Consider the following 13,529-nt stretch of genomic DNA (forward strand, 5'->3'; position numbering starts at 1 on the left):
GCGGAAATCAGGATGACTTCTCTAAATAGCACTTCTTGCATCCACTGAAGAAGTGCCTTTTGTCTTCATGGTCTGATTTTTGGGTGGTGCTGTGTGGAGCCAGGAGCTGGACTTGATGATCCTCGTGGGTCCCTTCCAATTTGGGATATTCTGTGATTTGATGATTCATGAGAAAGCAACATCAAAAACAGCATCTTATCTTATACAAAACACCACTGCAGCTGATTAGACGAGCTAAACTACTTTGATTCATGTTCAGCACAGATTTTGCCCTAAGCCCCTGACCTTTTTAATCCGTGACAATATTTATATAAACACAATTCTGCTTCTAATGGGTATTTGTGAGACTGATCAACCAACAATAAGTGTGTTAGGACTGAGCCAACTTCGCTTCGCATGGAAATAGCTTGCTAAGTGTTAGAGACTCAATTACACATCTCATCAGGCATTGAAATTCTGGTAGTTTCTGAACAATCCCAATGGAGGCCTGGATCCCACACAGTGCTTTCTTTCCTCCGAGCATGCTCTTGGGTGGGTTGTTTTCTTTATCCTCCCTCCCCACTCCCTTTCCTCGGGCCTCCACCGCCATAAGGGCCATGTCACGTCTCTTGGCTGGCAGGATGCTATTTCTGGAAACATCGCCTAGCAAAAAGAAAGCTGTGGCATGGAAGCTATGATTCATACATTTTGTAGGAGCAGAAGTGTTAGTGAATTTGGGCAGGTGGTGGGGTGGGACCGTGAGCGCGAGGTGGCATGACAGATGTCAGCAACCAGGAACGTGTGCTCCAGAGGTGCAAGATATGAAGAGTTACAAGGCTCTAGGGAATTACATTAAAGCCATTACATTACATTAGAGCCCCCCACTTCCTTCAGGCCTGGGGAATTGGGCACAGTAAGCATGCTGACATGAACTGTATGGTCTTCCACTTCTGCAGCCTGTGTCACAAGAAATCATTGTGTCCCCATCATCTTCTGCGTCTGAAACTTCTCCTTTCTCGGCTCCTGACTGCCTGTTTGCACTCTGCTGTCACCACCACCACCTCTCTCCCTCCTTCCCACCACTCCATGCCTCTGTGGGCCTGAGACATTACAGCATTTCCTTCACAGCTTTCTCTTCACCATGCAGCCACCTCCCGTGACAGCCATCATGCTTTCTCCCAGCCCTCCTGCCAACAACACTATCACTATCTTGGATTTAGCTCCTTCCCCAGCTCTACTGCTTTCTTCCATTCCAAGTCCAGTCAATTTTGTCTGGTTTAGTATAAAGATGCTTAAGTGTCCATTCCCAGCAGAATAGCAGCAAGAAATGCTTTGCCACTCTGTATGGTCCAAAGTATTTCAAATCTGATATATTTTCTTATAGAATCATAGAAATATTAAGGTTGGAGTAGACATCTAAGATCATCTAGTCCAACCATCCACCTACTACCAATACTGCCCACTGCCCACGTCCCTCCGTGCCACATCTCCACAGTTCTTCAACATCTCCAGGGATGGTGACTCCACACCAACCAGGCAGCACGTGCCCAACTACTCTTTCATAGAAGTTTTTCCTAATATCCAACCTGAACCTTTCCTGGTGCAACCTGAGCCAGCGATAAGCTTAAGTGATAAACTCCTCAGCAGCCCTTGCTTAGTCCTTGTATTGCAAGCTGTTGAGGTTTGTAATAAATCACAACTCCCACTAAAGCTGGAGCATGGCTCAACTCCATGGCCACTTTCCAAAGCATCCATCTTCCCCTCATACTCCGTGCTGCAAGCAGGGCTTTCAAACTTCTTTTTCACACTGCTACAAAAGGTCTCCTTTATTCTGAGAAACAGCTGTAATGGGGAACTTTGCTTATATGGCGGAAAGAATAGATGCTCCTCTGAGGGCCCGGGGAATGAAAATAGCTCCTCTTATGGCAATAACCCCCATCCAAGGTGCATGACCACACATGGAGAGGGAGCTCGGAGGAAGAGGCAGAAATTCAGTGGTACAAAGAAGATTGGTAAACCTACAAGAAAATTCCAGCACTGGATAGAGAGCAGCATCAGCCATGAAAATTGGTGAATGCCTTTTTTAAGAAGAGGGGCTTCCACTATGGACTGCAATGTCCTATAGGAAATAAGGCTGCAATGAATTATGTTCCATTGTGCCAGCAGTGCCCCAGGCATGGTGTGATGGAGAGCCCTGGGGTTTTAAGGCCAGCTGGACCCCGTTTTCTGGTGACAATCCACGAATCCTTCCCCTTCACATGTATAAGCCTATTCATCTCACCGTTCCTCGCAGCACTGGCCGTCTCTCATATAAACACTGCATAGTGTGTGTGGTGCGCTGCAATACTTTAAGGACATTGGAATGCACTTTATCAGCACTTTTAAACACTGCAGCTTTATGAGGGGAGTCTGAAAATGTATTTACCATTCCAGACTTTGCACAGATGTGCATTTAATATAACATCCTGATATTTTTTCTTCTCTTCTCGTGACCCCTTGCTGTCCAGACAAGGGTGCTCACCCTTCTTTGTGCCACCAGATGCTCCAAGAAGCTCTCCCCAGAGCACTAACCACAAGAAGTTTATTCAGCTCCTGCTGGTGCTCTCCTATTGGTGCTGTGGGGTTGCTTTGTGGGGAACAACCCCAACTGCATGCACTTGCCACAGGGCTGTTTCCGAGCAGATGTCACCAGTATCTGTATATCCATAGGGAGCTCTGCACCAACCATACACACACAGATTGCCACCAACAGATAGCCAGACTGGAGCACCTTCAAGCTGAAGGTTTGTGGAAACCACTCTATGGTGCCCAAGTGCTTCGAGGCAGCAGGGGCATGTGCCTTGTCTCCAGATCGCATTTAGCCCCAGCCCTGCAGTAAGGAAGGTGAACAAAAAATTCTTCTGAACTCTGCTGATTTCAGTGGGCCAAGGGTAAGAAACCATCTCCAATTGAAGGGTAAGAAAGAAAACCTCTAAACAGCCAGAAAACACGAAGTAATAGGAAGAAAAAGAACCTGCAGTAAGGATGTCCCTGGGGAAAAAGAAGTAGCATTCAAGTCCATTTTCTCTAATAGGAGCTCTTGGTTTTACATCTTCATCTGACAGGAGCTATTTCCTAGCTACATTCAACCCACATCTGTGACGACTCTCACTGACATTTTCTATTTATGTAGAGTATCCCAGGTATTATTACATCAGCAGACCTGTTAGACCCAGCACGGGCAGAAAAAAAAGGCAAAAGCTCTGATCCCTCTTGAGCACGAGCTCTCACAGAAAGCTGCTCACAAAGAATTGGTTCTTCCAGCCAGAATCTTCTGCAACACACAAAAAAACCATCACCTCATCTGTAGGTTGTACCTTACCTCTTGGTTATGGGATCGATGGTTGGACTGGATGATCTTAGTGGTCTTTTCCAACCTTAACAATTCTATGATTCCATGATTCTGTATGTCCTAAGGGGTTGCCTTCTCTGTTTCAGGAACAAGGTTCACTCACTGTCCCATAGAGTTGCAACTGGTGACCCAAGAGCTCAGCACACATTTGGAGATGCAGCCAATGACAGGATGGAGCCCAGAGTAGCAAATGGAGATGAATATGAGATACACAGCCCATGACGACACACAAAAACCATGAGATCAACAAATGACAAGAATTTTCAGTAATCTCAGCAGAGAAGATCCAGGTGAAGATCCACTTGAGCCCTGCATGTGATTTAAGCAAGCCCTGGGCTGAGGCCAGCTCCCATTTGTGTCAAGTGAAGATTTTCCATTTACTTCATTTACTTCCATTTACTGGAACAGGCCCAAGCAGAATGGTATAACAAGTAGTAGTTTTATTCAACAAGAGAAATAGCCTTTTCCCTGACTCCCTCCTACTCCCACCAGCTGCAGGTCAGATCAGCATTCCTGCTTTTCAAGCTGAATCTTCCACTGGGTGGCATTTTGTTGGCCATCCACAGTGGCATTTTTAAAGAAGAAAAAGATTTGTTCCACTGCCAAGGGTGACAGCTTCACATTATGAGTTGGACTATGTCTGACTCAAGCGTCCCCTCATTTTCTGAAGAACACTGTGTTGATTTTATACCCCCTTAGTTTCTAAACTGGGAGAATCATACTCTTGCTGTGGTTACATTTTTCTTTAAAAACATATTTTATCTTGGAGTGGTGGTAGGAGCCCAGTGAAATACACAAGTTGAAAAGACAACAGAAACATTTTTGCCAAGGAAGGATGGATGTAAGCAAACCTGGCTCTAATAACCATGGAAACAAAACATGCATGGCAAAAAAATTATTCATGCTGTTTGGAAGACTGCTCTGGAAGGCAACAACTTACAGCCTTTGAGGCAACACAGGAAAACATCACAACAAAAAAGAAAGGAGAGATGGGTCAACTTGTCCTTGTTTCTCCAAGGATGTAATTCAGATTTCATCTCCCAGGAACTCACAGTATATATGCCTCACATCTCACCACTAAATTCATCGTCACCCTTGCAGCCACCCTGTGCCCATGTAAGTGTGCAGATAGTGAGGATGAGCTCCTTCCCTTAAGGCTGCCTTCAATCTGCCCTGAAGGCTAGGAGCTCTGAGTTAAAGCCCAATGCAGTACCAAAGCCCCCACAACCTGCAAGCTTTGGCAGAAGGATAATACATAAAATAGATACTATGCCATGCTTGGCTCACTTCAGTTTTCCCAGTTCACTGTCAGCCCGTTGCTCCCAGAGCTGCTGTACACATGTGGAACTTCTCTCTGCACATCTGAGCAACCAAACTCCTCACCAACCCACCAAAGAGAAACCACACGTACCTCCTGGCACACTGCACAGTGCCTGAAAAACAGCGATAGCATTTAATCCTCTTGGCAGCCCATTACAGCAGCTTTCAGACTCCAAACAAGCTGTACACCGCCGCAGCCTTCCTTGTAAAATTATTTATCATGAGTTGGTTTATAGAGTCTTTTATTAGCTTCATATTAGCTAATAATGGCCTGGAGGTCTTGCATCCATCGGCTTGATGGATTCCGTGTTTACGAGGCAGGGAGCTTGACTCCTGGAGGAGATTTGCCGTCTGGAGTCACACTGTCTGCTGGACCTGGATTGAGGGGATATGCTGCAGTGAGGCATTGGGTTGGAGGGACTGTGTTGGGTGCCTGTATGCTTGTGTTCTTGCTCTGGTGAGGACTTTTCCAGCAGGAATGAGATGTGCTTGAGTCTGACAGTGTCCCCAAATGAAGCCATCCATGCTAAGTACTGTGAAGCAGTGTTATCTTAAGCTTTGGATGGTAGCCACCTCTCTGGGAATCACTGGGGGTATTCAGGAGTTTGCCAGTTGTGATCTGTCCTGGATTCCCAGGCCTGAGAGCATTCCTTTCCTCCATGCCCATGAACATTATGGGTACACACTCCTTTCTTCAAATCCCCAGGAAATGGGGATAAAGCCAGGCCAAAGAAAAAAACACAATTTGTTAATTATAGCAGATACTAACAGGTGGGAAGCAATGCAGAACAAAAACATCTTTGCCAGGTAACGACAGGCCAGTGGCTTTTCACTCAGTGACCTAAAATACAGGTGTGTTTAATGGTGTTAGAGTAAATACACAGGGATTTCAGCATATAAAATAATACTCATCTACAAATTACCAGCAACTGTAAGATGAAAAGTCCAGAGATGTAGGTAGCATCTTCTTTAGAGGCTTTCTGAGTGCTTGTTTTCACATCCTTATATAGAAATGCAGAACAAATACGGTGTAGAAGAGGAGAAAGCTCTTCTACAATTTCATTTTTATTGGCCTTAATAGGGAAGAGCCGTAAGGGAAAAGGTAAAAGCATTTGTTTTGGAAAATGACTGCCAGCTTTGGAGAGACGTAGCAGGCAGAGAGCAGCACAAAGTGTATTGGAAGAACCTCCTGTTTCCAAATAAATCTTCAAAATAAAAAGTAAATGTAAGAAGCAAATAGGCACTCCATAAGAGTGCCATTTTTTCTTCTTTCTAACTTGCTTTTAATTTATGGTGAGCTCTTTGCAGGCAGCAAAGTCAGGAGACTAATTGATCCTATTGATTCAATGTCAAGAAACAGTTCTATTGGGTTTAGGCAAGAACAGTGGTGACCCAAACACAGGGATTTTTTTCCTCTCATTGCAGGGAGGGCAGGAGGCAGCACTCAGGATTTCTGACAGCTCAGCAGCCAACAGAAAGAGGCAAGGGAACTCAAACATGGAGACAAGCACAGGCACTGTGGGTCAGCTCCAGTAGCCCAAACACATCCCATGGGCATATCCAAGGGTTTGATGGCCTTATACTCTCCTGGGCTGGCACAAGAGCACAAGGCATTTTTTTGGGGTTGCTTGCCCACTTGAGGCACCCACCCCATGTTCACCTCCTGCCCAACACTGGGAGCCAAAGGAACTCTCTGACACAAGGCAGGCACTGGTGAGGTTTTTCAGTTCTCTCAATAGCATTTTGCATGAGCCATAGAAACCAGATGGCCCCAACATGAAGTCAGAGCACGGCAACCTCTGTTCTTTACATTTTCCTAACTTCCCCTCAAATCCATTAGTCACACAGGTCATTCTCCTGCAAGGTTAAATGAAAACCTCAGCATGTTCCCTACCTGCCAGATAAAATTAGAACTTTCATTGCACAGCAAGCAGACACCCTTCCCTTTCTCCATGGGAAGTCACGAAATTATCACCAAGCTGCTTAAGTGTGACAGCAGAAAAGGTTTGGAGGAGAAGTTTAGAAGCAGGAGAGCAAGATGTGTTTACTGCCAGCTCACTGCAGTGAGAAAATGTAAAATGGTTTAAACCACTATGTAAGAAGTGCTGGTTTAGCATCATAACCAGGATGGCATTTTGTAGGAGCCTGGAAAATACTCTGGGGCCAAGGTGGCTCAGCACATGAGAAAAAGATTCAGTCCAGGAGATTTAGAGACTCTTGAAATACTACTTGGCTCAAATATCTTCGCTCTTAGTTGGCAACCAGATTGCATTGAAGGCTGCACTTTTACTGAACCAGGAGGTTTGAAGGATGCAAAAGACAATCAGGTGAAAGAGTCCTTCACCTTACATTGCTTCTCAATGCATGGAAGACTTCTCCAAGTGCAGAGCTCTGCCACTGGTCTCCTTCCAGCTCTGTCCAGAACCATGTCATTCCTCTAACACCCAGCTCAGTACACTTTCCATTTCCAGAAACAGCATTTCTCCAGGTCACACTCTATAGACATCAATTCCAGGCTCTATTTTGGGGACAACAGGCACACTGCTTAGGAAAGTATCCTGGCTCCCCCGTCACAGTCCAAGGGCAGAGGAGACAGCTAAGACACAAATTTCCTTATTCTGTGTATTTATGTGAAAGTCAGACTCAAGTCAAACCTTGTCATGTACTATTTCCCCCTCTTCTTTGCAGGCAGCTCCTTCAACTCCCTCCTTTGGCTGCAGATCCCAAGAAAGATGCTTTTGACTACTTTTCCTCTGCTAATCTCTTCTGTGCAAACAACAAGTACCCAAGTCATTTTCTTGCAAAGCTCCCAAAACCGTGGAGGAGCACAAAGGGTCTGAGATGATGAAAATGGTCACTAACTGCTTATGCACAACGAGAGGTATAAAACAGACACTGACTTGGGCAGGAGAGGGATTTGCAGAAGGACATCTCCATCTGCTGTGCATGGAGCAAAAACCCCCACAGCAGAACAGCACTGCTGCTTCCAAGCAGGCTGAACTCACAAAAAGGAGCCCAAGGGCTGATGTGCATCCATGCATGAAGACACAAGACTCCTGTTCAAATAGTTAGGTGATGACCACAGTATGTTGTGGTCTTTGGCCTCACGTTGGCTGTCCAGAGTCTGGAAACATACCTGAAAGCCAGTGAGAATTAGCCTCACTGTCCACCTTTTGGCCAGCTTTCTAGGAAACATTTACTACTGATTTCACAGTTCTAAGCTCAGGCTGTTGCCAGCACACAGCTTGCTATAAAAGAAGAATAGAGGTTCTTATTATTATCAAAATCCTTCAGGGAGTGGTGGAAATGAAAGACAGCTCTTTGATTAGGTACAAATACTCCAACAGCTGAATGATGAGCCTGGCAGCTCCCCAGTCTCTCATTCTCCCACCTGTGCTGGGAGAAGAATTTGCTCTCCAAAACCTGCATCAGCCTGAGGGCTCTGCAGAAGGGAGGAAAAGGTGGCCCTGGGGTCAGTGGTTGCAGCTTGAGTGTTTTTCCAGTTATACTAACACCATGAATGAACATTTCCTTTGCCAAAGAGGCTACAAGACAGGAAATACCCCCTCATGAACAAACCCCAGCTGTGCCATCACAGCTGGCACACACAAAACACTTGATACATACATGAAACCCCAGGGGCTTGATATCTGCTTTTATCCCAGATGGAAGGATGATGTCCTCCCCTATGACCCTCCCCTCCTCCAGCCACCACTTCCTTCTCCATCCCTTCACAGGAACACATTTAGAGTCAAATCTGCTCTCAGGGTCCACAGTGATGCATGGCAAGGAGCCCTGGGGGTGTGCAGTAGATGCACCCAGCACTGGTAATGAGGGTTCTGGGGGAGCAGGAGAGGGAGGAAGCCAACGCCAGCTAAACACACAGACAAACTAAAGACAGTTTTGCTGCAGGGATTTAAAATCTAGGAGTGAATCAGCTGTCTGCTGAACGAGACGTTACCATGCAACAGTGGTCCAAACGCTCTTGGTCCCCCACTGATAGAAGTGTGGCAAATTGCTCTTCTGTCAAAAGCTGAGGATCTCATGCTGAGGCTTACTGGAGTTCACCTGCCTGAGAAGGAGAAGAGGCTTTTTAGTAGCCTGTCCTATAATGAACTGTCAGAGAAACGGGCACACCTGAAACAGTAGAATGAATTCAGTAGAAACAGCAGCACTGAATTCAGACACAACTGATTAAAAATAAGGCAGATGTTCCAAATGAAGGCAATTAAGCTTTTGACTCAGTCAACAAGGCAAGAGGTGAACCTTGCGGGAGTTTCCAAAAGAAGAACATTTTTAATTTGAGGTACGCAATGGCCAAACTTGTTCTCAACATGAGCCCAATGACAGGTGGGTAACTTTCACAGCCCCTGATGAGCAGACAGCTAAACAATAGAGTCTTTCAATTGAATCTTGCAGAAAATAAGGGGGTGATACTTGACCAGACCTTTTCTGGAACTGTCCGTGACCATGCTGCACTGCAGCTACCTGGTGAAGGCAGGAGAATAACAGAATAATTGGGGCTGGTGAAGGCTTTTGGAGGTGTCAGAGCAAAGCTAGCTCACAGGAGGTTGCTCAGGGCATTTTTTTACTTGAGTTTTTAATATCTCCGAGGTCAGAAGTTTCACAGCGCCTCTCAGCGTTTGCTTCAATGTTTGATCATACAATCATCTGAGCTGGAAGGGACCCTTAAAGGCCATGTAGTCCATCTGCCTTGCAATGAACAGGGACATCCACAGCTCCATCAGGTGCTCAGAGCCCCATCCAGCCTGACCTTGGGTGTCAGCAGGGATGGGGCACCAACACCTCTCTAAGCAACCTCAGCCAGGGCTTCACTACCCATACTATAAAACACTTTCTTACCATGAAAAAATTTGCCTAATATTAAAATTGAATTTTCCTTATGGAAACGTGCACCCAGAGGAAGTATGGGCATTGCTAAAAATGACCTTAGAGGTGGGAAACATCTTCCCAGGCCCAGTGCAGATTGCTCTCCAGGGTAGGTGAGAGAAAGCCTTGCAGGACAGTGCCAGCATCCCCCTGTTGGGCCCTTCCTGCTGATCTCAGCAAGCTGCTGTGTGGTCTGTGTGGAGAGATTGCAGCCTGCCAATACTTTGCTCTTTTCAGCTGCTTTAATTACTCTCTTGTAATAATAACTCTTCCCCTTCTTCTATGAAGAACAGATGATGGACACTGATCACGGGTGTTTCAAACACTGCTGTGTCTATCAAGAGAACACTTTCCAACCACCTTCCCCACCTCCTTAGATCAGTGGGGGATGAGCTTGCAGCACCGACTCCAGAGCCCTAACTTCATTGGTGACGGCACTGCTAACACTGATATTAAAGTAAATGCTTTCCATGTTGGGGCATGAGTAACAATAGTCAATATTTTGGTGAGGCTGAATTACAGGCAGCAGTTGCAACAGCTGCCTTCAGTTTTGGCTCTAACACCCTGCTCCCCAGTGAGGTACAACACACCATTTGATGAATTCCACACTCTATTCTTCGGTTACAGTTTATTAAAAGATGGATTAAAACATTGGCACAACAGTGGCCACAAGAATATTTTTCCAGCAACATCATCCCAGAGGGCTTTAAAGACGTAAAATTGTGTCTAATTCGGGGCACCATTCATATGCAGTTTGAACCGGTGTTCAGAAAACCAATGCTCACTGTTAAAGCAATATTTTAAAAAGTAAGAAACAAAACCATGTCCTCCTTTGACTCAAGGAATACACATTATCACAAGTGTGATAACATCTGAGAAGCACCTTTTGGGCTTTAAAGTCAAAGGAAATACACCAGCAAGACACTGGAAAGACTTCATTTGCCAGCAGCTGGCACAAGTGAGCAGTAAGCTCAGTACCAAGCTCAACAAGTTGCCGTTTCCACTGTGCTGCCTGGATCCAGAATTTAACACAAGTTGTACAACAGGGTCATAAGATTCCTTCTGGCTTTCAGAGAAAAAGTGAGACTGACTGCAATCCAGGCCTTAACATCATGGAAAAATCATCACGGGTAATTGAGTTAGTTCCACACAAGTTATAACTCAGGAGGAGGCAGGGAGATGGTGGGAGCTGAAGTCGACACAAGCCAAAAAGCAGCAACCTGCCCCCATGTGCTGTGAGCTGAATTCCCCCTGCTCACCCCTTTGCTTTTCCTGCCAAGCATGCAAACAATCCAGGAAAGCTTAGCCAAATGCTTTGGTGTGAATGAAGGCAGGACAGAGAGCAAGGCCTCAGAGAGGGATTGATCTCTGCTGCACTGGGAAGCAGAATGCAGCTGTCTGCTGTATGCCAAACTGATAATTCAACCACCATCATGGAGGTGAGAGGAAATACCACCCTGCTCAGCTCAGCATTTCCCTACAGATGAGATGCCCAATCCTTCAGACCACACCAACAGAAAGTGAACAGATACATTTCTATGCTGGCTTTCATCAACATCTCCTCTCCTTCTGTAGGTGAGCTTAATGCTCACGAACCACGAGCTTCATGCCATGAACCATTCAACTCCAGTCAGAGACTGAAGACTCAAGCATTACCCCAAATATTTGACACATCTCATGCTGATTGACCTGTGTGAGAAGGAACGTCCCAAAGATCATTTGCTGTTTCTTCTTCCCTAGCCTCCTAGCCTCACATTGAGAAAGTGAAAAAAGTGAATATAACCTTTCACAGGATCACAGTAAGACAGAGAGATGGCAAGGAGGAATTCTGAAGTTGCAGGGCTGCCATTTGCTGGCATCAACCAGGAATGTGCTGCAGCCAGCCATGGAAATGTGGGCACTAATTATATGATAGCAACAAAGAGATGATTTATGGAGTTCTGTACATGCTGCAGGAATGGGGACCCCAGCAGGCTTGGTTCAGATGTTCCTTTGTGGGACTCACAGCTTCATCCATGAAACTCCGGAAGATGCCTTTACCAATTCTTTTCACCTGTACTTGGTTTCATGCAAGCTCCCAACCCACTCTCCTGTATTTCTTTGGAAACCAGCTTGCATACAAGCGAGCTTAACTCTGGAGCAGTGCATATTGTGTCTCAGAGTTGGGCTGACAAAAGGATGCTGCCTGCAGAGATGAGTAAATGCTGTCTCTAAATGCGTACCAGTGGCGTCCTCTTCACATCTCCTCCCCAAACTAGACAGATTTCCATACAGCTGCTCATTACCAACAGTATCAAACCTCAGATTTTAAGATCTGCTACTGAATACTGAAGACAAGACAACTTGAATGCAACCAAGAAAAAAATGAAGGTAACAACACTAACAACCTCCATAAGACTGACACCATCCTATGCAAGCCAACCACATGCTGTACCCATAGCCCATCCCTCCCACCTGAAATAACTCCCTTTTCCTACAGATGCACCCAGCCCAGACTTGCAGATGTCAAGCACAGCTCCATCATACGGGCTTCCTGCAATTGGAACAAGAGCTTTTCATTAACGTACGAGGGGAGAAGCAATTTGCTTTGCTTGCAGCTTCAGCCAAATTGGGCCACACATGCAGAAGCTGGGGGTTTACATTAGCACAGCTCCAATGACTTTTGCCAGACCATAACAGCTGTCCCCCATGTCTGTGGCAGGTTGAGTTCAAGTTGAACCCCAGAATAGCAGTCAGAAGACAAAAATTAACTCTTCCAGTCTATTTCCCATATGTTCTATTTTGGTGCACAGCTTCTTGCAGTAGAGCAAAAACCCTTATATGCTGACATAAGCATTCACTATAAACATTTCAGGGCTACCAGTCAACACTCCTTTCATCTCACCACTTAATGGAGCTGTCATCTGCACAGGGGACCTCACTCAGAGCCTGATGCAAGTGTTAGGTCTTCAGAATGAAAACATCCGCAAGCGTTCACACCTTAACATGTCCTCTTCTCAGAAAGGAGAGTGTATGCTTAAAGGCACAGCCATTGAGAGCTGCCACAGGCTTCTCAAAGAGAGTAAAGCTTAAGGGAAGGGTAATTTCCACCCTGCACTTCAGACATTTTTACATCTGCAGTGATAGCAGTTTCTCTGAGGCAAGGACAGGATAACCAGACAATCCCCATCAAGGCTTTCATCTATAAACATAGCAACAATCATCCTATGAAGAGAGGATCTTCTCCTCATCCAGGGTGCTGCACCTTCCCCAAAAAGGGTCACTCTCACCAAATGCATGGTGGCATGCAAAACTACCAGAAGGTGAATTGGTTTCCCTGGGAACTGAAGCATCATGCAAGCAAGTAGGAGCTCTTCCATATGCCAGCCCCAGTATGTACTGCTGTGCTGATTACAGCCATAGCAATGATGGCACCAGGGTATAATGAGCATCTTCTAGCAAGAGAAGGTAAATGCATGCCACAATAGGCCACTGAATAGCTTTAAATACAGTTGGGGCTGGCTTTCTGCCAAAGCCATGCTCAGCTGACAGTGATTTGTGACGAGAAATGAGTCTCAGCTTTGTTTTAAGTGCTGGAGCTGCATCCCCAGGGCTATAGAGGGTTTTTCTGACAGTGGCATCATTTAAACTAAGAATGGAGTTCATGCAGTGTAGTTTCGAGGTTGGGTTCGATGATTGGTTTTCTTTGCTATGTGAACCTATAACTGAAGTACTAAAGGCTCATGCAAATAGCTCTCATGTAATAAGAACATAATTTTATTTTCTAGGAATACGTTTCTAGTCCACAGAGCCAAACACCAGAGGAGACTAGATGGAAGGCTGTGGAAGTGGTCCTCCTCCCTGGGTTTTGTGTTGTTTCCAGGAGGGGAAAGGAGCTCCCACTTCTATTGCTAAGGGATAGAGTCATGCTACTAAGAGGTCATGCAGGTGGCCATACAGAGTGTCCCAA

The 13,529-nt window shown here is 45.7% G+C and overlaps 1 protein-coding gene across 1 annotated transcript in view; it reads right to left on the reverse strand.

Annotated features, from left to right (window-relative positions):
• LOC128086674 (inositol 1,4,5-trisphosphate receptor-interacting protein-like 1) overlaps positions 1 to 13,529 on the reverse strand; it is a 112,552-nt gene that overhangs the window by 77,694 nt on the left and 21,329 nt on the right. The window contains exon 2 of the mRNA XM_052695542.1: positions 8,652 to 8,762. Coding sequence (XP_052551502.1) covers positions 8,652 to 8,654 — 3 coding nt within the window. The 5' untranslated portion in view covers positions 8,655 to 8,762. The remainder of the gene's footprint in view (positions 1 to 8,651; positions 8,763 to 13,529) is intronic.

The sequence above is a fragment of the Tympanuchus pallidicinctus genome, unplaced genomic scaffold (assembly GCF_026119805.1).
Source record: "Tympanuchus pallidicinctus isolate F22 unplaced genomic scaffold, pur_lepc_1.0 scaffold3, whole genome shotgun sequence".
NCBI lineage: Eukaryota > Metazoa > Chordata > Aves > Galliformes > Phasianidae > Tympanuchus > Tympanuchus pallidicinctus.